The sequence below is a fragment of the Pipistrellus hanaki genome (genome assembly GCF_964339955.1).
Source record: "Pipistrellus hanaki genome assembly, chromosome: 1".
In the NCBI taxonomy this organism is placed as follows: Eukaryota; Metazoa; Chordata; class Mammalia; order Chiroptera; family Vespertilionidae; genus Pipistrellus; species Pipistrellus hanaki.
In genome coordinates, this window is record NC_140503.1 from 22,888,041 (window position 1) to 22,913,353 (window position 25,313).

At 45.0% G+C, this 25,313-nt stretch overlaps 1 protein-coding gene across 2 annotated transcripts in view; it reads left to right on the plus strand.

The window, feature by feature from the left end:
* Positions 1 to 25,313, plus strand: part of DPF3 (double PHD fingers 3) — a 250,785-nt gene that overhangs the window by 217,227 nt on the left and 8,245 nt on the right. Inside the window, exon 10 of one of the 2 annotated variants that reach the window (XR_014795854.1) lies at positions 20,729 to 20,842. Coding sequence is in view for 1 of the 2 variants with exons in the window: in XM_084893529.1 (XP_084749655.1) it covers positions 20,729 to 20,841 (113 nt within the window). In the remaining variant the exon portion in view is untranslated. Of the gene's footprint in view, positions 1 to 20,728; positions 20,843 to 25,313 lie in introns of those variants that run through there. The other variant, XM_084893529.1, reaches the window with a different exon arrangement.

Here is a 25,313-nt window from a genome sequence, read left to right on the forward strand (position 1 = left end):
TCCTGGGAAAGCTTCCCTTGGGCGTTTCCTCTGGACCAGGAGGGGCTGGCTTTAGACAGTAAGGGAGAGAAAGGTCCCTGGGGTCACTGAGGGCCAACTACACATCGCCGTAGGCTCTCTAATCTTGGTACCTCTTTTCACAGTGGGGTTGGGCCCATTTTGTGGCCGATGGGACTGAGGTGGAGGAAGGTTAAGTGGTGACTCGCCCAATGTCAGGCCAATGTGCATGTCTCCTTGTCTTCAAAGGCTCTTTCCTTTCTAACCATTTCATCCAGGAGGGGGACGCTCCTGCGTCCTCCCCATCCTTCCTTAAACCAGGGGCTTTGGGCTTCTCTTTATTTTTGTAACCTCCCCTCCAACCTCCTCTGGGAGCCTTACTTTTGCTGTAGTAACAAGAGTCCTGTTGGCTCCTGGGAGGACCCATCCCGGCTGGGAGTCCTTTTACCCACTGCTGGTCAGCACCGTGGGTTAAGCCAGGATGCCTATGAGCCCCGGTTTCCCAGCTGCCCTGGCCAGTCGCTGTGCCAGCAGCTCTGCAGGACCAGCGTAGGGGCTGGGAGCTGACAGCAGGGAGCAGAGTGCTTCTTCTCACTCCCAGGCCGGGCACTTGCCCTTTGCTGGGGCTTCTTTGCCTCATTACCTCGTTTTAAGGCCGTAGGTGTCCTTTGGTTGACCTGCTTCAAAAGAAACTCACTCTCTTATCTTTGTAAATATTAATAAGTTTAACTCGGTAGTAGTCAGAAGATCTTGAAAGTTCCAGGGTGCCATTTTGGTGAGAATGTGATATTTTTTTAAAAAATGACTGTTTTCATCACCTTGTCTTCCTGATGTACCTTCATTGTCTAAACAGAGAAATGATTCCTAAAATTTTTTTTTTAAATATGTTTTTATTGATTTTAGAGAGAGGAAGGGAAAGAGAGATAGAAATATCAGTGATGAGAGAGAACCAGTGATTGGCTGCTCCTGCACAACCCCTACTGCGGATCACGTCCCCTGACTGGGTATTGAATTGTGACCTCCTGGTGCATAGGTTGATGCTCAACCACTGAGCCACACCAGCTGGGCAGGAATGCTTCTTAGAGACCCCATTTCTCTGAAAGCCTGTAGAGCTCCCATTTCTCAAAAATTCTCCCTCCCAGGAGGCGGTGAAAAGGGAGCTGGGTGCTGAGAAGGTAGTGCCCGCCGAGAATGTTCTGGCCCCATTCGAGTTTGTCCTTCCAAAAGGCAGGCCAGGGAGCAGTCAGCTGGTGAGGCCCCAGGGGCTGTTAGCTTTGCTGGCTGAACAGAAGGGGCAGCCGAAGGAGCAGATGCCAAGGTTCCAGACCACCTGGGCACACTGCCAGGGGCCAGCCCACTAAGTGGAAAGACTTAGGAGACCTGGGTTAGAGTCCCAGCCCTGCTGCCACCCTGCCTGTGACCCTGAATGAGCCACTACATATTTGGGGGGCTCAGTTTCCTTGTGTGTTTAAATAAGGGTTTGCACCTGATGGTCCAAGGTCCCCTTGGGTGCTGACAGAGGTTCTGAGGGGACCAAGTCCAGAGCCCATGATGATGCTATGCTATCTGAGAAACTGGTTTGCATTGTAATTGCAGCTTTTTGGAAGCAAGCTCTTATGCCACTGGGGTCGCTTCAGTGGTGGAAGTTTCAGGCACTGTTTCAGGCTCTGTGGAGGGAAGAAAGCAGTTTCTATCCCCGCTCCCAACCCAGACCACTGATCAGGTCTTGGAGGTAGATGTCTCTTTTGCCCACCCACGCCTGTGAGTCTGAGGACCACCCACTCCATCCACCTCGCTCCCTGATTGAAGGGGCAGATGGGTTAGGGTGGGACGGGGCGTGCTCTCTGTGGTCTGGGGCACCATCGGGGTGCACGCCTGCAGTGAATGGTTGATGCCTCCCAGCTCTGGCCTTCCAGAGGGCAGGCCCCAGCGCCCCTGAGGATGGGCCGATTTTGGATGACGCTCTCCTGGCTTGAGTGCTGCCCTATCCTAGGCTCTTGAGTACAGAGAAGAGGCCTCAGAGCTGGTCCACAAAGGAAGAAAGGGACACAGGAGGGTACAGCCAGCATCTCAGAGCTCGCTGGGGGCCTTGCAGCCGAGGCTTTGGACTCCCAGTGGGCTCCTCCTCCAGCCACCCCTTCTCCAAACTGTCTCCTCTGTCGCTTTCAGGGATCGAATGAACTGCTTTGCCTTGAATCCTCTCCATTCCTCCCCTTGGACTCTGTGAAGGCGGGGCTTGAAGATGGCCTTGACCTGGTTTTGACGTGGGGTATTTCCCTGGAGTGCTGTTAATCCGGGATCCTAGATTAGCTGCCAAGGCTGCGAGGGCAGTTCCCCCAAGACCTCACGCCACCCTGCTGGTCCTCAAGGGCAGGCTGGAGTGTGGCCGGGCTGTGGGGCGTGAAGAGGAGAGCTGGACCTCAGTGCAGACAGGCGGCCACTGGATCAGGAAGCTGCTGGGCGGTCAGAAGGCCCGTGCCCTGGGGAGGCTGGTGTCAGGAGAAGGGCGGTCCCCACTGCCTGTTTCTGTGACCGAGCCGTGTGGTGTGGCCCACATGGATGTTGGGATAAGTGTGGGTTTGCATCCTGCCTCTGTCACCCCCTTGCGGCATTGTGTTGAGTGAGTTACTCCCTGCACTGCATAAAATGGGGACAGAGACACCCAAGTCACAGGTTATTTTAAGAATCAAATGAGGAAGTGTGTTCAAAGTGCTTAGCGTCCAGGAAGCACCTTAATAAATTGTGGCTGTTAGTAATAATAATACAAACTACCCCTAGGGAAGATTCAGAACGGAGTCTCTGCGTCTTTTTAGGAATTTGGCCAGAGTTCGGATTGTGTCTCCGGAATAAGCAAGGACCGATATCTTGTTCTTAGTTCATTCTCTTAACCATCCCTCTAGCTTCCTTGTCTCACATCTCTTCTTTGTCTCCTTTCTTCCGCCTCCAATGTTTTCCCCAGATTGGCTGATTCTTCCTCTCCTCACTTTATCTCTCTGCTCTGTTCTCATGATGCTGAGACCTCTTTACTTATTCAGGATCCAAAGTGCATCCTGGCAGTTCTGAGAGCTGGGGCCATCCAGCTAGTTCTGTTTTCTGTGAATTCTACCTCCCCCATCATGAGGGTACTACAGCCCCCAAACAAAGGCCCCCTCTGGCTGCAGGGTCCCCAACACCCCGTTGAGAAGAGAATTTCACCATCTTGAACTTTTTTTGCTTTCTATTCTTTGGGTTTCTAACCATCATGACAAGTGGATTTCTGAGTCTTGAACTTAGGGGAGTGGTCTGTGCTAGAGACATCAATTTGTGTGTTACAATTGTGTAGATGATATTTAGGGGAAGTGAGTTTAAGTAGGTAAAAAGAGATGTTTGGAGTAAGAGAGAAGAGAAGAATCCAGCAAAGGAGGCTGAGAAGGGGCAGCCAGGGAGGAGTGGGGAGGACAGGTGAGTGTGTGGGAGAGGGAGTGTGTGGAAGGGGAATGGAGCACTTCAAAGAGATTCCTTTGAAGGAGTTGTGCTAAAAAGAGGAGCCGGAACTGGGCCCTCAAAGGCAGGATGCAAACCCACACTTATGCTCATTGAGAAGGGTCTCTTTGAGAGATGGGAGGTCTTACAACATACTTGCATGCTGGCAGAATGGTGAACTCGAGAGAAAAAGTGATGATGCAAGAAGGAATCACAGGAGGAAGAGAGTTCTCTGGGATGTGTGAGAGGTTGGGATCCAGGCACAGATGGGGGATTGGTCTCAGGTAGGATATTTCAATTCTGATAATAAGAGAGGGACACAGTGTACGGAGATGAGTGGATATGCATGGAGAAGATGAGGTAGTTTATTCTGATTACTTTACATATTTTTTCAACCAAGTAGGAGAGTATGAGGAATGAATGTGAGGTACAGTATATTTGAGAAGGTGGAGAGATGTGGGAGAATAATTTGACTGGGGAAATACGGGAGCATAGCCAAGATTTGTGGTCACTATCTAAATGGAGACTGGTCAGCACAGGGGTGTGCTTTTCTCTGCTTGGGTTCAGGTGGAGCTTGGGCTTAAGTGGAATGAGAGTAAGGAGGAAACAGGGAGAAGAAGGTAAGCAGATCTATGCAAAGATGTGATTTTAGAGATGGAATGGAGTCTGTGGATAAGGGTGCATGAAAGGCGATGACAGAGAGGGTGGTGAGAAGTAGATTGGAGTTTCCGATGAGACTAAAGAATTGATGGTATCCGGCCTGACTGGGTGGTTCAGTTAGTTGGAGTGTCCTCCTAATATGCAGAGGTTGAGGTTCAATCTCCTGTTGGAGTACATACAGGAAGCAACCAGTGAGTTTATAAGTAGGTGGATCAGCACCTCTCTCTCTCTCTCTCTCTCTCTCTCTCTCTCTCTCTCTCTCTCCCTCCCTCCCTCCCTTTCCCCGCCTCTAAAATCAATAAATCAATAATAATAATAATAAAAAAGACTTGATGGTATTCTGAATAACTTAGGACCAAGCTGTCTATTATTAGTGTTCTCTTTGGAATTTTGATCAGATATTCTCCTTAAAATAGTTGAATAGACACTAAAACAGAAAATGACAAAAAGCAATGCCTGTTTTCTAACTGTTTACCTTATTCATTATTTAATGAGCACAATTAAATTACATTGCAAAGATATTCAATGTTTAATGATGACACAGTGGAAATAATATCTTAAATCTTTCCTACCTCCATTGCATCGTTCACAAACACCGGGATGGGCATCTGTGTATGTTTTGATTTGGTACAGAAGAAGTAGTCTAAGTTTAGTTGGTCATCTAAACAGCCTTATCTTGGGCAGAGAGCATATGTTGCCTGTCTCAAGCTGCTGAAAGGAAGCGAAGGCTTCTTGTTTATGCACAAGACCCACAGGTTTCTGGCAAACAGGACTCGCATCAGGAAGACAGCATCTGCCTGGACACTGGCCAGTATGAATTGACATCCTTTCCATCCAATAATCACAGGGCTGTCTGCAACACTTAAGAGTATGTTGACAATAGGCTATGAGGTTGAGAGAAATACAGAATTTCTGGGAATGAGAATAGATGTTTATTTCTTGGTGCCAAAACAAAGCAGAAGAGTGGTAAAATCTTGCCTATTTTTTTTTTTTTAACATGTTTTCCAGTTTAACAAAACAGTAGCACATACCCTATTGCTGTGATCCTCACAGTAGAAGGATAAGGTGGGCAGGAAAGAATCTGCCTCATTTGATCAAGGCAGACCTAGGTGAGAGAAACTGGTAGACTTGCTTGTGATCCCACATGCAGGAACCTCAAGGAGGATCTAGGAGGCAGAGGGTCATCAGTACCACCTCAGGGCACCAGCTGAATGGCAGGTTTCCAGCTTCTTGGGCCAGGGGATCTGCATGTGTATGCATTCAACTTTGAAAGCCACTGGATCAACAGGATGGCACTGCTGGGGAAACGGGAGGACCAGAGACCAACAATTCCTTTCTGGGATCCTGTTGTCCAAAGGAAAAGGAAAAATTCCTCCTCGAGGCAAGGAGAGTGGGAGAGATGGGCGCTTGGTATGTGTGTCGAAGGAAGAAGGTGGAAAAAGGTCTTCAGGGGGATTGAAAGGCTGGTAGAGTGGGCACCAGAGGGTCAGAACCTGATCAGGGAACCTGATTTAGATCAGCCAACATGGGCCTTGGCCATACAGGACTTTTAGACTTACCATTCCGCTTCTAGCCATGAAGCTCTGCCCCTGACTGTTGCCCCTAAGGGCTTTTGAGGGCTGGTCATTCCTGATGGAGTTCTGCATGGTGGCACTGAGGATGGTGTGAGTGTGTGCTGGGTGTAGAGTTGGGCAGCCTCCCACCTCTTGGGTTTCCTCATCTGATTTGGAGAGCAAAAAAGGCTTCCTAGAAGTGGGGCTACTCAGGCTGGTTTTGACAGATGAATAGAGGTTCCCAGGGAAGGCAAAGGATGGAAGTGGTATTTTATTGATTCTTTTATTCATATACTGGAAGCCCTGTGCATGAAATTTGTGCACTGGAGGGCAGGGGTGGTCTCAGCCTGCCTGCACCCTCTCGCAGTCTGGGAGCCCTTGGGGGATGTCCTACTGACGGCTTAGCGCTGCCGTAGAGGTGGAAGAGGCTCTTGCCACGGTCGCTGTGCTTGCCAGCCATGGGCCCAGCTCAGGACTTCTGGCTGAGTGGAGCTCCCCCTGGGAGTGCACTGACCACCAGGGGGCAGTTCCTGCATTGAGCATCTGCCCCCTGGTGGCCAGTGTGCATCATAATAACCGCTTGTTCTGCTGTTGATTTGCAAATTAGCCTTTTATTATATAGGATGAATTGACATTCACTCATCTGATGAAAGTTGTTTTGGTGGACAGGTAGGGAGGGCAGTCAGAGGAGAGAGAATAAAGACTGAGTGGGTATCCCAGAAAGAAAGGGAGTGAAATTAGAACAGCGCATTTCAAAACCCACTGTGCGTGTGAGTCACCCAGGGATCTTGTGTAAATGCAGATTGAAGTTTGGGAGGTCTGGGCTGGGTGTTTCTAACAAAATTCCAGGTGATGCTCATGCTGCTGGTCCATGGACCGCACTTCAGGTAGCCAGAGTGTAGACAACCTACTTGACAGGTTTGGCTGTGATTGGAGTCAGACTAAGGACAGTGCAATTTTTGTGTGCAAAAGTATGCCATGTAAAAAGAGTGATGATTTTGGTGGGGTGGGGCAGAGGAGAAGGAACATAGCAAGTAGCAAGTATGTCTCTGTATGATTGTTTCATAGGATCCAGTGGTGGTGGAGCCTGTGGTTGTGAAGGAAGATGAATCTAAAAGGGCAGTTATGACCTGACAGCAAAGAGCCTTGTGAGGCTAAGGAAATTACTTCCTGCCCTGGGCAATGAGAAAAATAGGAAATACTTGATGAAGGGGTGATATATTAACCACCAATTTTAAAAATCCTGTTTTAGAGTCTTTCAGATTATTTTCTATAATGACAGAAGTATGCGATTGGGAGTCCTGTCCATCAGTCCAACCACAAAACCATTGGGTTTATGGTCCTAGTTATTTTGATAAGGTCTTCAACTCATAGAAAGAAAAACAGGAGTTAACTATGTATTCGATTGGTGACCTGCTTAAGGTTTGAATCCTTATTCTCATATGAGGCTTATAACCTATAAATCTTAATAGCTTCCAGCTCAGAGGTGGCCCCTAGGCTTCCTCTTGTGTGAAAACTCAGAGTGGTGAAAGCTGTTTGCAGTACTGTGTTGAGAAGGATCCCAAGGTCTCAGACATGAGGATTGAAAGAGCATGTTGACTTGACTAGCGAAGTCTGCCATTGTATGGGATGGCATAGTGGCATATGTCCCACGCAGTTGGTGATCCCCGAGGGAAGTGAGATTTCCTGTGACGTATTCCTGATTCTCTCACCTATTCTTTGGGTGACTTCTTTTTGCTGGTTCTGGGATGGAGTTGATCACCACTTGTCCTGAGAGGCTTTGTGATTCTTCAAACAGTTGGGATGCTCTTGTCTACATTTACAAAGTACCAGGAAGGGCTCTCCTACGTTTCTTTAATATTGATGAGTGTTTTTGTACTGAAGAGACTACGTGTCTTAGGGCATCATTTCTATTAAATAAGAAGACAAATGTTGGTAACTGGAAATATAGTCATCGATTTGCTTTCTCCTGCAGTATCTCAACTCCCTAATTTATCTAGAGGAAAAAGAGAAAGCCCATGTACAACCAACTCCTCTAGCTTTCCAAACAGTGAGGTCAGTTTTCATTTATGAATTTGTTGGATAAATACTTGTTTAATTTTAAGAGAAAACCAGATTAATCTTAGGTGAGAATTTGGCTGGTGGAAAATGATTTGTCAGTTGGATTGAATAGCCGAAGGTGCAGATCAAGTGAGGTGCTCGGGGTGGCTCGGGGTTGGAAGCAAATGCTGAGTGAATACAAGGCCAGATGGTGCTGGGTTTTGACGTGCTCCCACGGAGCCCGAGGATGTTTCTCTTTTAAGTACTGTTGGTTCAGCATGATGTCTGTCTCCTTGTGGAGGGTGTTGAAGGACATCAGGGACCTCATGGCTCAAGGAACCTGGGTGAGAGGCTTCAGGGGAAGCTGGCTGTCACCATCACCATCCCCTTTTTCTACTCTCCTGCCATCACAAATTGGAAAGTGAATTATTGACTTGGGAGAATCAGGGGATGAAGAGGGAAAAGATTTCAAAGGAGGTTGTGAACCTTTTTGGGGCCTTGGGACTGTGGTACAGTATGGTGATTGCAAAAATGGGGGCCCTTTCTGTCTGCCCTTTTGTTCTCCTGAATGAGGTGAGTAAGGAGCATTCATGTCCTTCCTTGTCTGACAGAGTAATGGAGGTGTCTGGGCCTGATGGGAAATTGGCTTTGGATGCCAGATGTCTTTGTGTGCTCCTCTCAGAGTCTCCAAAGAGAGAGAAGGTGAAAGGAAGTCTATTCAGGCTGGCCCCAGGAAGGACCAGGACAACTAGCTTCCTGTGGGGAATAGGTGGTCCATGTGTAGGATAGGGAGGTCTTCACTCCAGCCTCTGGCAGAGGAGTTGTGGCCAATGGGACTAGGGACCTTTGTTGATAGTCTCAGGAGCCGAAGCCCAATAATGCCACCATGGTCTGCTGACCTATTTCCGGCAGCCTCCGGTGCCCCTTTGTGTGGCTGGACTGACTCACTTCTGGGCGAGTCTTCCTCAGGATTTTCCAGGCTTAGTCACTGGCAAATGATGAGGACTTGATGTCCTGCCCTATGGGAGCAGGCCCGGCTTCCTGAGGGACTTTGCTAGAGGCATGAACACTGAGGCCCAATAAGACCTTCTGGGACAGACAGCTGGTCCACTTTGTATGGTTCAAACTGGGGCAACTGAGGCACAAAGAAAGCCACTGACCTCCATTACCGTGCTTTAGCAAACCTCTTGCGAATGAAGGAGAAATGTCAGATTTAACAGCTTAATGTAAGGCTACTAGTGAACTGAAGTTGGGCCACTCCATTTGGGTTGGCTGTCTTGGAACATGTAGTGAGAGACCATGGGGTTGAGTAAAAGGTCCATAGGACTGGAGTGTCAAGGCATGGATTGGAGCCCTGGCTCCCCTGCTTGCTGATTCTCTAAGCCGGCCTGAGCCTCAGCTTCCTCACTTGTAAATCAGGAGTACTTATATCTGTTCTGCCTACTTCACAGGATTGTTGTGGGGAATCAAATAAAAGCAGTGAATATAAAGGTATTTATTCGAGAATGTGATGAGTAATTATCATGCAGATATCCAAGCACCACTTCTTGAGGCCAAAATACTGGTTGTTGCTCTGCTTATATTGAGTTGTTGAACTTCCAGGACATCCCTGATGTTCTAATATGGGGACTTGTTCCAGGAACCTAAATAGAAATCTTGTTGAAGGTGGGAGGTAGGCTCAGGAAGGTGGAAGGGAGATGAGCAGGGTAAGGGTGAGACAGGGAAACAGAGGGCAAGACTAGAAGCCAAAGATGGCAGCTTCTTTGGTAGAAAGGATGCCCTCCTGCCCACACTGAACAAACAGGTTGGGCCCAGGAATCTGTGGATGCTCTTGTGTACTGTGTGGTTTCACACCTATTCACTTCTTTTTTAGTCCCTACACTGTCACTTAAATTATCTTAGTTTCCACTATTAGCTCTTTTAAAGAAGATTCATTAAAAAAAAAATAGCCCTCCATGGAGGATAGAAATGAGATAATATCCTAAAATCCACTTTCACCCTTCATTTTTCAACCCAGGACTGGGACTCAGTCTAAATAGGAATCCTGTCCAATGTCTGGTTTTTCAAGTCTTTCCTCCAGACATCTTATTGTTTCTCCTTTGCTAGTGTATGAGTTGTTTACTACTGTGTAACAAATTATCCCCAAGCCCATCAGCTTAGAACAACACACATTTGTTATCTCATAGTTTCTGAGGTTCAGGTGCCTGGGAATGGCTCAGCTGGGTGGTTTTGGTGCATGTTCTCCGATGAGGTGGTAGTTAAGATGTTTGGTGGGGCTGTAGTCATCTCAAGACTTGACTGGGGCTGAAGGAGTTGCTTCCAAGTTTCCTCACGTGTTGTTGACAGGCCTCAGTTCTTCTTGGGCTGTGGAACTGAAGACCTCAGGTCTTTGCTGGCTGTTGGCCAGATGCCACTCTCAGTTTGTTGTCATGTGGATCTTTCCACAGGGCAGCTCATAACACAATCATAACACAACACTTGGTTTCTTTGGGGGGGGGGGGAGAGAGAGAGAGAGAGAGAGAGAGAGAGAGAGAGAGAGAGAGAGAGAGAGAGAAAGTGGAAACCTGAGTGCCTTTTTTGTTGTTGTTAATCCTCACCCAAGGGTATTTTTCCATTGATGTTTAAAGAGAGTGAAAGGAAGGAGGTTAGACAGAGAAACATTGATGTACGAGAGACCTGTCAATTGGTTGCCTTCCACATGCATACAGTTGGACCCGGAATCGAGCCTGCCTTTGACTGGAATTGAACCTGGGACCCCTCAGTCAGCTGGCAGACACTCCAACCACTGAGCAAATCTGATGAGGGCATGAGGACCTTTTTATAGCTTAAGTTTCCCAAGTTGCATATCATCACTTTCTCTTTACTATATTTATTAAATCAAGAGTTGGGGAAAAGCCAACACTTCTTGAAAAGTATTTGTAGTTATTTTTAAAAAAACAAAAACTACTATAACCATAAATATTGCTGCCTGGGGATCATTTCCATTCTCCACTCCGCATTCAGTCTGACTGGCAATTCGGATCTTTTGCCTGTGGCACCAACTTCCCCCCTGGATCTGGGCATTCCTGGAGAGTGTGCAGGGCCCAGAGCTGTGGAAGAAACCTCCACCAGGACCTGCCTGAGCCTTGCAGGCAGGGCTCCCACGCCTAGGATTTAAGAGCTTCAAAAGGCCAGAAGGGCTGAAACCGGTTTGGTTCAATGGATAGAGCATCGGTCTGCGGACTGGAAGGTCCCGGGTTCGATTCCGGTCAGGGGCATGTACCTTGGTTGCGGGCACATCCCCAGTAGGGGGTGTGCAAGAGGCAGCTGATCGATGATTCTCTCTCATCGATGTTTCTAACTCTCTATCCCTCTCTCTTCCTCTCTGTGAAAAATCAATAAAATATATTAAAAAAAAAAAAAAAAAAAAAAAGGGCCAGAAGGAAAGAACTAGCTTCCAAAGACTTGATATATCTCCTCCCGCAAGAATGGAAACTGATGCTGGGAGGACCTGCCTTAAGCCATGGAATCTACACGCAAAAAAACACCCCTGATATCAACAAATAGAATCAGACAAAGATAATACTCCTAAGACTATTTTACATGGTGCCTTCAAGCTTGAGCGTGATGGACAAGCCTGTGGAAGGAGAAGCATGTTGTGAAATGATCTTCTCATGAGTTCTTTCTTCTATGACATGGAAACCATCTTGTCATCCAGAGAGGCATGAGGGCCCACTACTCCTGGAGATGATTTTAATTCAAATCATCAGTGACTCAGGGTAATACGTTCTCTCCAGTTCTTATCTTGCTTCATCTCTCTTGATGGTGGTGGCCATCTTGTTTTCTTCTTTGAACGCCATGAAGAGCTTTCCAGGTTCTCCTTCTCCTTTGTGACCACATCATCTCTGTTTCTCTCACTGAGTTCTCTTCTTGATGCCCTTTCATGCGCCTCTCACCCCCCCCCCCCCCCCCCCCCCCCCCCCCGCCAAATGAGGTTTATATTACTTTTCACTCTGTGGCCTCTCCCTGAGTATCTCACCAAGCAACAAGGCTTCAACTGCCATTCACATGTGATGATTTCTAAGTCTGTGTCTCTAGCCTGGTCCACTGAATACAGACCCATAGTTTCTCATTGGCTCCTGGCCATCTCCACTGAATGTTGCACCTGCACAACAAACACAATGTGCCAAAATGGAATTACAACTAGCTTCCCAGCTCCATTTCAGCCAACAGTGTTATCAGCTGCTCTGTGCCTCAACCTAGGAATCGTGACAGAGTGAAATTCAGATCTTTATACCTGCAAAAGGGGCAGAGAATGACCTACAATCCACGTTTTCAGCTAAAGATTTAAAAGGAGAGTCAACCTGAGTTGCTCGTATTGGTGTCTCTCTCCTTTGACACCCTGCCTGGCACTATCTGCTCACTGTCACATGACAGCTCAATGCAGATCTGCTATTCCTCATGGATGGAACCATATCCAAGGCCTCTCTGCCTGCAGATTCCTTCCTAACCCATGTGTTCAGCCAGTCTTATTGACTCAGGGTGGGTGGTATGGTTGATGAGAGGGCTTTTTAAGTTTCTAGGTTTCTTTTGTTTTCTGTCATGGGACTGAACCAGGATTGGGCTAGTCCAGTGGAAAAGTTGACATAAATTCTAGTGATACTGACTGCTTATTTTAATTTTATTCTTATTTTTTTTTCCACTTTGAGGTTTTTTGTTTTTAAAAAAATATATTTTATTGCTTTTTTACAGAGAGGAAGGGAGAGAGATAGAGAGCTAGAAATGTCGATGAGAGAGAAACATCGACCAGCTGCCTCTTGCACACCCCCTACTGGGGATGTGCCCGCAACCAAGGTATATGCCCTTGACCGGAATCGAACCCGGGACCTTTCAGTCCAACCGACGCTCTACCACTGAGCCAAACCGGTTTTGGCACTTTGAGTTTTAATAGGCAAGTTTTAGAAGGCTGTTTATCCCATCAACCAGCTGGGCAAGTTGGGATCAATAGTATGTATCTCTAAAAATGCGGTGTATGAGTGGTATGGACAGAGTCACAGCTTCATGGATGGAGACTCCTATCCTTTCACTTAACAATTGGAAAACTGATGCCCAGAGAGGCAAAGGGACTTGTCTTTGGGATACAGATGTTGTAATATATCTGAAATTGTGGTTCTTGCTCCGTGAGGGTGGGGTGGTTTTCCTCATTGCTGTGTCCCCAGTGCCTAGAAGAGTGCCTGCTACATTTATTCAGTCAACAAACAATATTGAGGGAATGAATATATGAATAAATTATCTGTGGTCCTCAGTGCAGTGACTCATTAGGGACTCTGGGATTGTTACTGTGGCTCTTGACATCCTTCTAGGGCTGTGCCTTAGCACCAACCTGGGCCAGCCAAGTCCAGGCTGTTCCATCCCATTATTTCACTTTAAGAGGATCAATCACAATGCCCTCAGGTTATAGATGAGACTATCTTGGACCATACTTGACCATGAAAATCTGGGGAATTTCTAGGGCTATTTGAGAATGGCACATGAGCCTGTAGCTGTTTAGACCATTAAAAACGCCTCTAACACTTTGTATGTACTTTGTATGGCTCCTGATAATAATGATCAGCATGACAATCTCTGTGGTTTGCCTCCTGAATGGTACCTGGGTGCCCTGGAGTTTGACAGCTGGAGAGAGGATAACAGATCTCAAAGTTGAGTTGAGCTTGCTACACAGTAAAGTGTTTTTTTTGCTAAGCGAAAGGCAACCACAGCTCACACCGCCATTTATTTTTAATGTGTTTTTTGTTTGTTTGGTCCTTATCCTTTCCACGCTTTTTCTTTTTCCTTTTCCTCTTTGAAGCACATTAAAAATGATGCGGAAAACAAGGAACTGAGCAGGTGCCTCTGGAGTGCCACTGTGGTCGATTTGCAGATGTCTTAGCATTAGAAGTAACATCTGGGGCAGATTGAGGGGAGCTGGTGTACGGTTGCAGAAGGTTTATAAAACAGGCTTGAGAAATAATTCAGTGAAGAAGCAGTGCCTGGTTAACATACTGATCATAATATATGTCTACAGGGATTGACTACTTGATTGCTTCGAGGTTCACCCTTTTACAGACTAACTATGGAGACTCAGAGCCTCATTCCCTCTACCTTATAAGCCGGGTCTCAAAGTGAAGGAGGGTGGGGGGAGAGAGAGACAGAGAGAAAATGAGAATGAATGGGTCTGATTGAATGAGATGGCTTCCCAAAGTGAGCTAGTAATATTTTTTTTCTCCTCAAATTACTCTTTAGCATGGATGATTCAGATTTGACTGCACTTTGCATAAATTCTTTAGCTAAAAGTGTCTTATACATTTTTGCAATATGTTAATACTGGAATTTTATATGTGTATGAATGTAGAGAACGGTTAGAAATTTGAGCCAAATTATTTTCTAATGAATGCTTGTGGAGACTTGTTTTTGGTGCTATTTCAGATTAGAATGATCCTACATATTTTATATCATAATTTCTATAAACCAGGCATCGGACCAAGGAGCACAATTTGAGTTTTACAATTTCTTGCCCGAGAAACAGGGATATCTAGGTTCTCCTTCCCTGAGAAATTAGTGTTTAAGAGATTAACATTGATGAATACGGTAATAAAATATAATTAGGTGGTTATAATTTAACAATGAATAAATAATAGACCATGATAGTTCCACAGCTATTTGTATCTGTTTTATTTATGTTTTCAGCACATACCTATCAAGATAATGTGTTCTTTTCCTGGAGCTCTAGTTTAATCAGCGATGTGGCTTAGCCCAGTCAAAATTAAATACTGGCAGTAATAAAATAAAAAAAACTCTTTTAATAAGGATCATAATGTAAGAGACACATGTCATAGCAATTTCTTTTTGCCTAGGGATCATTGAAGATGAACTGTGTTTCTCTCACTGTACCGATATTCTATAGAGCGATACTGACTTCTAGTGCAAGCTTAATCAACAAGGGCAGGTATTTTCACCCCTAAAAAGTTGGAAATATTCATGCGTGGGCAGTTGTGTATGAGCATGTGTGGAGATAGGCAGCCGCATATATGAAACTAACGCTAGTTTTGCTTGGGTATTTATCTGTGTGCCTTCTTATTCCCATAACACAAAAATCCCTCGTGCTCTTCCGGGAATGTTCTCAGCACCTATGCACGTGGTTCTGAAAAGATATGAGATGTGTCCTCCGGGTGGCAAGGGGGCAGTCACTGCTTTGGGATGCTGCTTTCCCTTCGTCACTGAGCCCAGTGGGCTGTAGGGCCATCCATGCCAGCCTCGTGGACAGTCTTCTCCCTCCCGAGAAGCTCCTCACACCCCACAGGTTTCCCTTTTCACCCTGAAGCCAAATCCCTGTTGGCTTGAGAGCCCTGCCCACAAGTGAGGTCTCCACACATGGTTGCCCATCAGTTACATTTCCTGGTTCAACTTTTTGGGAGGATGGCGGTCAGTTTTGGAAGGGGCTGGGGCTGGATGGAGAATGCCTTTTCACAGCGGTCAGGACATTTACTGAACCCTCCTGACAGAATGAATTTGGAGGAACAGTTCAGGAAGGACTGGTGTTTCGTGATCTGGCCAGGATGAATCGTGCACACATACTGCTTCCTAAGTTCGTTTTAGTAATTGGAATCTTAGAAATGTCGCGTTGCATCATCTCCCCCAGGGCGACCTGGGAAGGCTGTTTTCCCTTCACTCCATTGGGCTATTTAGATATCAGTGCATGGGTTGCTTGCCTTAAGAAAACAAAGTATTTAAAAATCTAGATCTCCAAGCTAGTGCACTAGAGAGTGATGGTTAACTTTACAAAAGAGATTAAGATAGGAATCTTTAAGGAGCAAGTGACTACAAATGGGTTTCTAGTATTTTCCTTAGAAACTTTGTTTTGTCCAACAGTATGCATTATTGCAGTCATTTCCCTGATAGATAAGTTTCATTCTTACAGTGTTAGCTGGTAAGTGACTTTTGCAGCTTTTGGAGACAGGCAACAGGTAGGCAACCTGTTATGGTGGCACAGATGGAGGATTTAGCTCTGCGCATAGTTTTTGTACCTCCCAATGGCTGGTTGGGTGACTTGACTTTTCGTGCCTCAACCTCCCTGGTTGAGAAGTTGCATCCTCTTACACCTGTGGTTCTCAACCTTTCCAATGCCACGACCCTTTAATACAGTTCCTCATGTTGTGGTGACCCCCAACCATAAAATTATTTTCATTGCTACTTCATAATTGTAATTTTGTTACTGTTATGAATCGTAATGTAAATATCTTTGTTTTCCGATGGTCTTAGGCTCTCCAGCAGCAGTTCTCAACTTGTGGGTTGCGACAGGTTGAGAACCGCTAGCAGGGTCATCTGCAGCCAGAGCTGAGATTCATCTTAGTCTTATATCTTATGGAGGCTCATTTTTGTCCTACATTTTATAGGGGAGCATGGGGTGCATTGTGCGAATGTCATTCCCTTCTGTTAGGTTTGAAGGTCTATGGGGGGGTGGGGGAGAGGCTGATGACTTTCAAGATTGAAACACGGAAAAAGCTCCTTGGACTTTTCAGAGACTTCCAACAGGAGTTTCTAAAACCCACTTGCTACCGTTCACTGGTTCAAAACTATACCAGGAAATGTCTTCAGAGCTCAGTACAGTGGTCTGAGAGAACTTGAGCATAGAATTAGCTCTCAATAAAGATTTGTGGAGTGTTGGTGGCTGCATGAAACACACACATCACTCACCCCACCCCATGCCCACCTGCAGAGGCAGCTCCAGTTGGCCTGTCCCACGCCATGCTCTGGAATGTGCTGATCTTCCTTCCTAGAGAAGGGGACACTGTGATTAGCAGGGAAGTTTGGGCTCTGATCTGTCAACTCTCCCTCATCCCAGGTCTTTACTGAGCAATGACAAACTCAAGAACCTGTGGCAGTCAACTCGGCAGTCCACCCTCTCCTTGAAATTTTTCTTTGACTGCTGTGACCCCATGCTTGCCTGGTTTGGGTCTTACCTCTCCAGCCATCTTCTCGGTTTTCTCTGTTGATCCTTTCTTTTGAGCTTTAAATATTTCATTCCTCAAAGCTCGGTCCTAGATATTTTTCTCTCTTCTCTTTCTTCTTTCTTTGTGCCCCCCCTCCTTTTTTTTTTTTTTTTTAATTTTCCTAGATAATTTCACTAATTCTCACAGATTTAGCAAAAATTCTTAATATAATGTCCAGTTCACACTTCTCTTTTGAACTCTAAACACACATATTTCACTATCTACCTGACATTTCCACCAGAAGCCTCACAGACTTCTCAAATTCAACAGAGTGAATCTCCCCCCCCCACCACCACATTTGGTCCCTGTATGTTTACTGTGGTCTTCCTCACCTGAGCAAGTTTCTTGCAGCCCACATAATTTCTTAGGTCAGAAACTTGAGAATGATTCTCATCATATTCCTCTTCCCACTCTTCTGAAGTTCAAACAATAGTTAAGTCCTGTCAATTATATCTTTAATATTTCTCAAATCCCCACCTTAGTTTAATCATCCCGTGTCTCTGCATCAGCTTCCAAACTAATTTCCTGTCAACAATTCTTCCATCTCTACACTATCCCTCCTCACCCCCCATTTTCCTGCCCTCTTCATTCCCCAACCCTCTCAAATTCTCTCCTTAGCAGTTCCTCCTCCCTACCTCCCTCCCTTTCTTCCTCCCTTCCTCCCTTCTTTCCTTCCTTCTTCCTTCCTTCTATCCTTCCTTCCTGATGATTTTAGTTTTTATTTGTGTTTTCCTTATCCAAAAAGATCTTTTCAACTTCTTATTTTGAAATAATTATAGCATCATAGAAAGTTACTAAGTATATTACAGAGAGGTCACATGCACCCTTCAACTAGTTTCCTGCACTGGTAACATCTTACATAATTATAGTTCAATATCAAAACCAGTCAATTGAGCCCGGCTGGTGTGGATCAGTGTTTGAGCGTGGAGCTATGAATCTGGAGGTCATGGTTCAATTCCTGGTCAGGGCACCTGTCTGGATTGTGGGCTCCATCCCCTAGTGCAGGAGGCAGCCAATCAATGATTCTCTCTTATTATTGATGTTCCTCTCTCTCTCTCTCTCTCTCTCTCTCTCTCTCTCTCTCTCTCTCTCTCTCTCTCTCCTTTCTGAAATCAATAAAAAAATATATATTTAAAAAATAATCAATTGACATCAATGCAATTGCAGATCTTATTCATCTTTTATTGGTTTTACATGCACACACACTGTGTATTTATGTGTGTATATGCATAATTCTCTGCAATCTTACCATATAAGTAATCACCACCACAATCAATATTCAGAACTGCTCCATCACCCCAAGGATCTCTCTTGCTAAAGTACGTTCCTTTGAAACACAATGTGATCCAGTCTGTGCCTTCCTTCAAACTCTTTAATGATTTTAAAGCCCCAAATCCTTAAATAAGGGATGCAAATGCCCGTGTAATCTGGCTCCAGCAACCTTGCCAGCCGCCTCCTGCCTTTCTCCGCTTGCTCACCAAGCCTCTGCTCACTAGCCTTTCTTTCGCTCAATTCGCCAAGCGCCACCACTGCTCAGGCCTCCACACCTGCTGCTCTCCACCCAGAACGCCCCCCTCTCCATGCAGCTAACGCCTCGCCTCTCAGGAAAGGTTTCCTTGGCATCTCGGACTAGGTTAGGCTCTCCTCTGGCTTGTTTTCATTGCCAATTATGGTTTTCCTTCATGGCACTTATCACACAGTTGTAAACAAACAGATACGAGCATAGTGCATTAATTTGAGTTCTCTCTAATGAGAGGTGTTGGGGGTATCTTGCCCACCACTGAATCTGTTCTGTCTAGTGCAATGGCTGGCTTAACAGGTGCCCAATAAATAGTCATTCATGAACAAGTTCATGAATGATTATTATAACCTGGCTGGTTCTGGTTGGGGTGTGGCCCGAGCCCATGGAACTGGGCAGAGCCAACTTGCTTGTATAGTTACCTGCTCTACAAACCCATCTGTAACCTTCCCAAGGGTGCCCTGTCTGAGACCCTGGGCATGTGTGGCCCTTACCATTCAGAATCTCAAACTGGTATTTTCTTTCCTATTCCAATCCTGATGTTCTCTCTGAGAGACTGGAATAGGAATGACCCTGGCCACTGTTTTTTAAAAAAATATATATTTTATTGATTTTTCACAGAGAGGAAGGGAGAGAGATAGAGAGCTAGAAACATCTATGAGAGAGTCATCGATCAGCTGCCTCTTGCACACCCCTTACTGGGGATGTGCCCGCAACCAAGGTACATGCCCTTGACCGGAATTGAACCCGGGACCCCTCAGTCCGCAGGCCGATGCTCTATCCACTGAGCCAAACTGGTTTCTGCCACTGTTCTTAAATAGATCTTTGAGATGCTTTATCAACTGGATGTTCACCTAGGCTTTTAATGCCAGGCTTCTTTCCCTTCAGGGTCACTGCCAAAGTGTCACTTTGAGAGGGTTATTAGTCTAGAGCGTGGGAGTCTCTAAGCTGGATGGCTCCTGAGAAGTCCTTAAAAAGCTTTTAGATCAGCCTTCGCCTTGGTACTTTTACCTGCTCTTTGCTAAGTGGCACCCACGTCCCCAATCAATGAGTTATTTGCACCCCCCACTCTAACTCCCTCAGAGATGACAGTGTGATTTGTATTTGTGGTGCCCTAAATTTGAAGGGTCCTTACATTGACTGAATAGACAGTGTGTGCCCCAAATGACCCTTATGTCACTAGCTTGGAGGATGTGGAAAGGAGGAAATGGGAGCCTCCTCCTGGGATGGCTTTGCCAAGGGGTGGCAATACCACAGGGGGTCCTGACCACCTGTGGAGGGCACTGGGTTGGTGAAAGTCGCTCTAATCAGCACCCCCACCCTTGGTCCCTAGTGCCCCCTTTTAGAAGTACATAGTAACTCACATAAGAGAGGCAACACAACACCCTATATGGTGGGTTGGGCAGCATTGGAGCTTTGGAGAAGGATGAAACCCCAGCAGTAGGCAACGCTGTCAGTTCTTTTGTGATAGAGTCAGTAATGGGCTTTGCCCTGAGTGCTCTGGGCCGACTGACAGCATTGGGAAACCCGAGAGCATCATCTAAGTTTCCTTTCCCTGCCAAATAGAAGGTCAAAGGTCTTCACATGCTGTGGCTCAGATCTGTCCTCTCACTGCCCGAGTGTCTCTTTTGGGTGAGCTGTGGCTGACAACAGAGTCTAGTTCTGCAGGCCAAGCCTCAGAATTGGTCCATTGAGGCTGTGGGCTCTAAGGTGATAGCTTAATGCCTCTCTCTGGTCCTGCGATTGGCTTGGTTAATGTGATACTCTGGATGGAGGAAAGAGTTAGAGCCAGCGACCAGTCCTTTTAGGATAGACCTGGCCATTATGTACCCTTTGCTGTGATGCTGCATTTCTTGGCCCTCCCTGCTAGGCCACGGCCCCCTATGACCCCTGGTATTGCGCAGGTGTGGACTCCCACTGATCTCCCAGCATGGGCAAGGATGCTTCGGATAACAGTGCAAAGCCTCGCAGAGCACCTGAGCTCTGTCCCTAGAATCCTCACCACCCCCTCTCCTGTGCCCTGAGGCAGTGTGAACACCTTTGTGGATCAGAAGGCCCAATTACAAATAGCTTTTGTGTGTCGCTCTTGCCATGGTTGATGCTGAGGCCGGGAGATGGGTGCGTGACTCTCACAGTTGCAAACTTGTGCCGTGTGCTATGCAGTGTCCTTTCTGTTCTCTCTGATCTCCATTTTCTGTCCTTATAACTGGCTACACCTCTAGGGGAATGTGCTCTCAGGGCAAGAGGATTTGGATGGTATTGATCCCTGGTGGAAAGGTTAATGCCCGTCTCTCTCTTTAGGCCTTGATCTGATGATGTAATTGTGGGTAGTGTGGGGAGGGTGCCATCTGGGTTCCTAGTTTGTTTCCCAACATATGCTCCCCTCACCCTCTCTCCAAGTTGGGCATAAATGTGTTTTCAGTTAGTGGTGTTGAGGGGTGACAAGTCAGACCCTCTGGCTCTAACGCTGCCATTTCCGCTTCCTTTAGGTCACCCGACCTGCCTGCAGTTCACCCTGAACATGACTGAGGCTGTCAAGACCTACAAGTGGCAGTGCATAGAGTGCAAATCCTGCATCCTCTGTGGGACCTCGGAGAATGATGTGAGTTGGGGCTTCCACCAGGAGGTAGAAGTCCATGGGGCTGGGAGTCCTTCAAGGGAAGAAGAGGAAAGCTGGACTCTTGTAATGGGGCTCCTGGAGGAAGGGTCAGTCAGGACCTTCCCTTTTCCCTTTGACCCCAGAACACTTGAGACCCTTGTACCACAGGGTCTTGGTTACCTCAGGAATAGAGTATATTAAAAAGGCAGAATAAATACTTAATTCTTTCCCTTTCTTATTAGTTTTTAAATATAACGGTGGGTTCAATGTCTATTCATGAAGAAAACACTTAAGAAAATAGAAATTGTAGGATACTTTCTAAATATGATAAACTTTTTTTTTTAATTTTTTAATTTTTTTTAATTTTTTTTTATACCTTAGAATGAAAGCCATTATCTTACTTATGGGGAAACACAAGGCATTTCTACTAAGATCAGGAAAGAGATAAGGATGCCCATTATCTCTACATTTAGAGATATTAGCTAAGGCAGTTAGACAGGAGAGACCAACTAGAAGCATAAGTTGGTAACAAAGTAGTAAAATTCAATTTTTTTCTTTTTAGTTAAATTCTATTTCATAGCTATAATAGTATATCTGGAAAAAATCCAAGAAAATGAATGATAATGCTAATTCAAATATTAAAAGTAGCAAGATATAAAATTACCATGCAAAAATTAATAGCCTTCATAGGCACAAATAATAGCAAATAATTAAGTTAGAGGACAAAATAGTAGAGAAACTCTACTTATAATAGCAACAAAGAAAAATACGTAAAAATAAGGTTAATAGTAAATGTGTAAAACATATGAAGAAAATTTTAAAACACATTTGAAAAGATACAGTAGTAATCTTGTACAAATGAAAAGACATTGTGTGATTTTAGATAGAATGAGTCAACATTATAAAGATGTCAGTTCTTCCTAAGCTAATTTACAAATTTAATTCAAGTCCAATAAAAACACCAGATTGTGTGTGTTTTTTTTTTAATGGAACTAGACAAGTTGATACTGAAGTTCGTATGGAAAGAAACATACAAGAATAGCAAAGAAAACACTGAAAAAAAATTTTGAGGGGAGACTAGCCCTATGAGATGTTAAAACATACTGAAAAGCCTGTATAATTAAAATAATACAGACAAATAGAACAATGGAATAGGATAGAAAACCCATAAATTGATCCAACTACATCTGAACATTTAGTATAGGATAAAGGGTCCATCTAAAATTACTGACTCAAAGATGGACATTTCCATAAATGGTGTGGGGCCAATAGAATAACCATTTGCAGAAAGGTAAAATTACATCCACATAATACATGAGAACAATCTCCAAATGGACTGGGTAGTATCTATAATAATAGATATTAGCATATTACACTATAAAAGTGTAATATGCTAATTAGACTGGACAGCTGAACATCCTTTCAGACGAAGCCGCCACAGGGGGGGCTGAGGCAGAGGCGGTTAGGGGCAATCAGGCAGGCAGGCAAGCAGTTAGGGGCAATCAGGCAGGCAGGCAAGTGGTTAGGGATGATCAGGCGGCAGGCAAGTTGTTAGGGGCGACAAGGCAGGCAGGTTAGGGGTGATGAGGAGGCAGGCAGAGTGGTTAGGGGCGATGAGGCAGACAGGCAGGTGAGTGGTTAGGAGGTAGTGGTCCCGGATTGTGAAAAGGATATCCAACTGCCATTTTAGACCCGATCCCACAGGGATCCCTGTGTGATCAGGCCTAAACTGGCAGTCAGACATCCCCCAAGGGGTTCCAGTTTGTAAGAGAGTGCAGGCTGGGCTGAGGGACTCCCTGCCTTCCATGCACAAGTATCGTGCACTGAGCCTCTAGTCTAAATATAAAAAATAAAACATATTACTAGAAGGAAACATGGGTAAATTCATTTTTAACCTATATATAGGGAAATACTTTCTGTGACTCAAAATTCAGAAGCAATAAGAGAAAATATTAAAAAAAAAAAACACTTGACTACAATATTTGCATAGTAAAAAATGCAATAAACTAAAAGGACAATGTACAAACTGGGAGAAAATTTGCAGCATTTACTACAGATAGAAGGCTAGTATCATCAATATATAAATAACTCTTAAAAATTGAGGGACAAGGGATAAGAAACCTGATAGAGAATGGTAAAAAGATGTATAAATAATTCACAAAAGATATGTAAATGACCTCCCAAACTTGGAAAATAAAGTTCAAATGTACTTATAAAGAAATTCAAGTTAAAACTAAATGGAGATTCTATTTCTTTCCTATAAAATTGAAAAAGCACCTTCATACATTGTCAGTGGGAATACGAAATGGTACAACCCTTTTGAAGGGAAATTTAATAATACCTAACACAGCTACTGTGCACTTACATATTGCTTTAGCAGTTTCACCTATAGGAATCTACCCCAACAATAATCACTATATATCCTAAAGATACAGCACTATGCAAATACATGTGCATAAAGTTATTCATGTTTGATTGTTTATACTTGAAAATATTGCTCATTCGTAGAATGGTTGAATAATGATGGTATAGCCATATAATGGAGTCTATGCAGCTGTTAAAAAAATGAGGCAGATTTTTGTGAATTTATATGGAGTGATTTCCAGAACATATTTTTAATGAAAAAAAAGAATAAATTAAAAATGTTTAGTATGCTACCATTCTTGTAAGAAAAGCATGAGAAAATATACATATATCTGTTCACTGTGTAAAAGAAATACAGGATGGATAAACAAGACATTAAAGAGATTGGTTATCTATAGGAGTGAGTGGGAATTGGGTAGAAAGAATGGGAAAATGAGGATAGGATAGTGTGGATAAGGAGGATGATACTTCTGTGAGAATGCCTTTTTGTATAGCTCTGAGTCTTAGAACCAGGGTGTTGTTTCACATACCTACAATAGATAAATACTGAAAAACAACCAGAACATGGGGGAACCGAAAGTGGAATATGAGCAGTAACAAATTACCCTAACTGTAGTATAAATAGACTAGGGGCCCAGTGCACAAATTCATGCAGGAGTGGGGGAGGGGAACTGCAGGAGGTTGGCTAGCCACAGGAGGTTGGCTGTGGGAGCGCACTGACACCAGGGGGCAGCTCCTGCTTTGAGCGTCTGCCCCTGATGGTCAGTGTGTGTCATAGCCCCCAGTGTGCATGTCATAGTTGTCGTTCTGGTCATTCAGTTGTAATGGTTGCTTAGGCATATGTATATCCTATATAATAAAGATGTAACATGCAAATGGTCGTTATGCTGTGAAGCATATGATTGACCATGTAACGACCGGATCATGGATCAGCAGAAGGGTGGGGCAATGAGCTACAAGCGGGTGGCAGAGAGCTACAGGAGTGGGCAGGACAGCAAGCTATGAGGGGGATGCGGGGGGGGCGGGTAAAAGGGGGGCCGAGGGAGCTACTGGAGGGTGGCAGCGAGCTACTGGTGCACAGATTCGTGCTCAGGGCTACTAATATATATATATATATATATATATATATATATACACACATACATATACATATATACATATATATATGTGTATATATATATATATATATATATATATATATATATATATATAACATAACTATACTGAAGTGTGGGGTAGGGAAGAACTAATTTAAGTAACTTTGGAAAGTAGTATTTCTGTATTTTAGAGCTAAAGAGAAATAATTATACAAATTTTTTACTGTAGTGGCTATATTTGTTTATTACAGGCATGCAAGTTAGTAATTCTGAAACTACATGTACACAGGTCTGAACTAATAACTATATATATAGTGAACAACGAGAGTCAAGTTTCTCAATGTCCTAGAAAAAATATTCAGATCTTTTTTTAAATATTTACATGGTTTTGGGTTGGAATAGGAGGTATTAGTGGGAATTTATGATTTTAATATAATATATTGTATATCCTATATAATAAAAGAGTAATATGCAAATTGACCATCACTCTAACACACAAGATGGCTGCTCCCATGTGGTCAAAGATAGCTGCCCCCATGTGGACACAAGATGGTTGCCACAAGATGGCCTGCAGAGGAGGGCAGTTGGGGGAGACCAGGCCAGCAAGAGAGGGAAGTTGGGGGGGACCAGGCCAGCAGAGGAGGGCAGTTGGGGGAGACCAGGCCTGCAGGGGAGGGCAGTTGGGCGGGAACCAGGCCTGCAGGGGAGGGCAGTTAGAGATGACTGGGCCAGCCGGGGAGGGCAGTTGGGAATGATCAGGCCTATAGGGGAGGACAGTTAGGGGTTACCAGACTGGCAAGGGAGGGCAGTTAGGGGTGACCAGGCCAGCAGGGGAGGGTAGTTAGGGACACTCGGGCTGGTCAGGGAACAGTTAGGCATCAATCAAGTTGGCAGGGGTGTGGTTAGGGGTGATCAGGCTGGCAGGCAGAAGTGGCAAGGGGGAATCAGGCAGGCAGGGATACACTGGTATTGGGCCTAAACAGGCGGTCAGACATTCCTCAAGGGGTCCCAGAT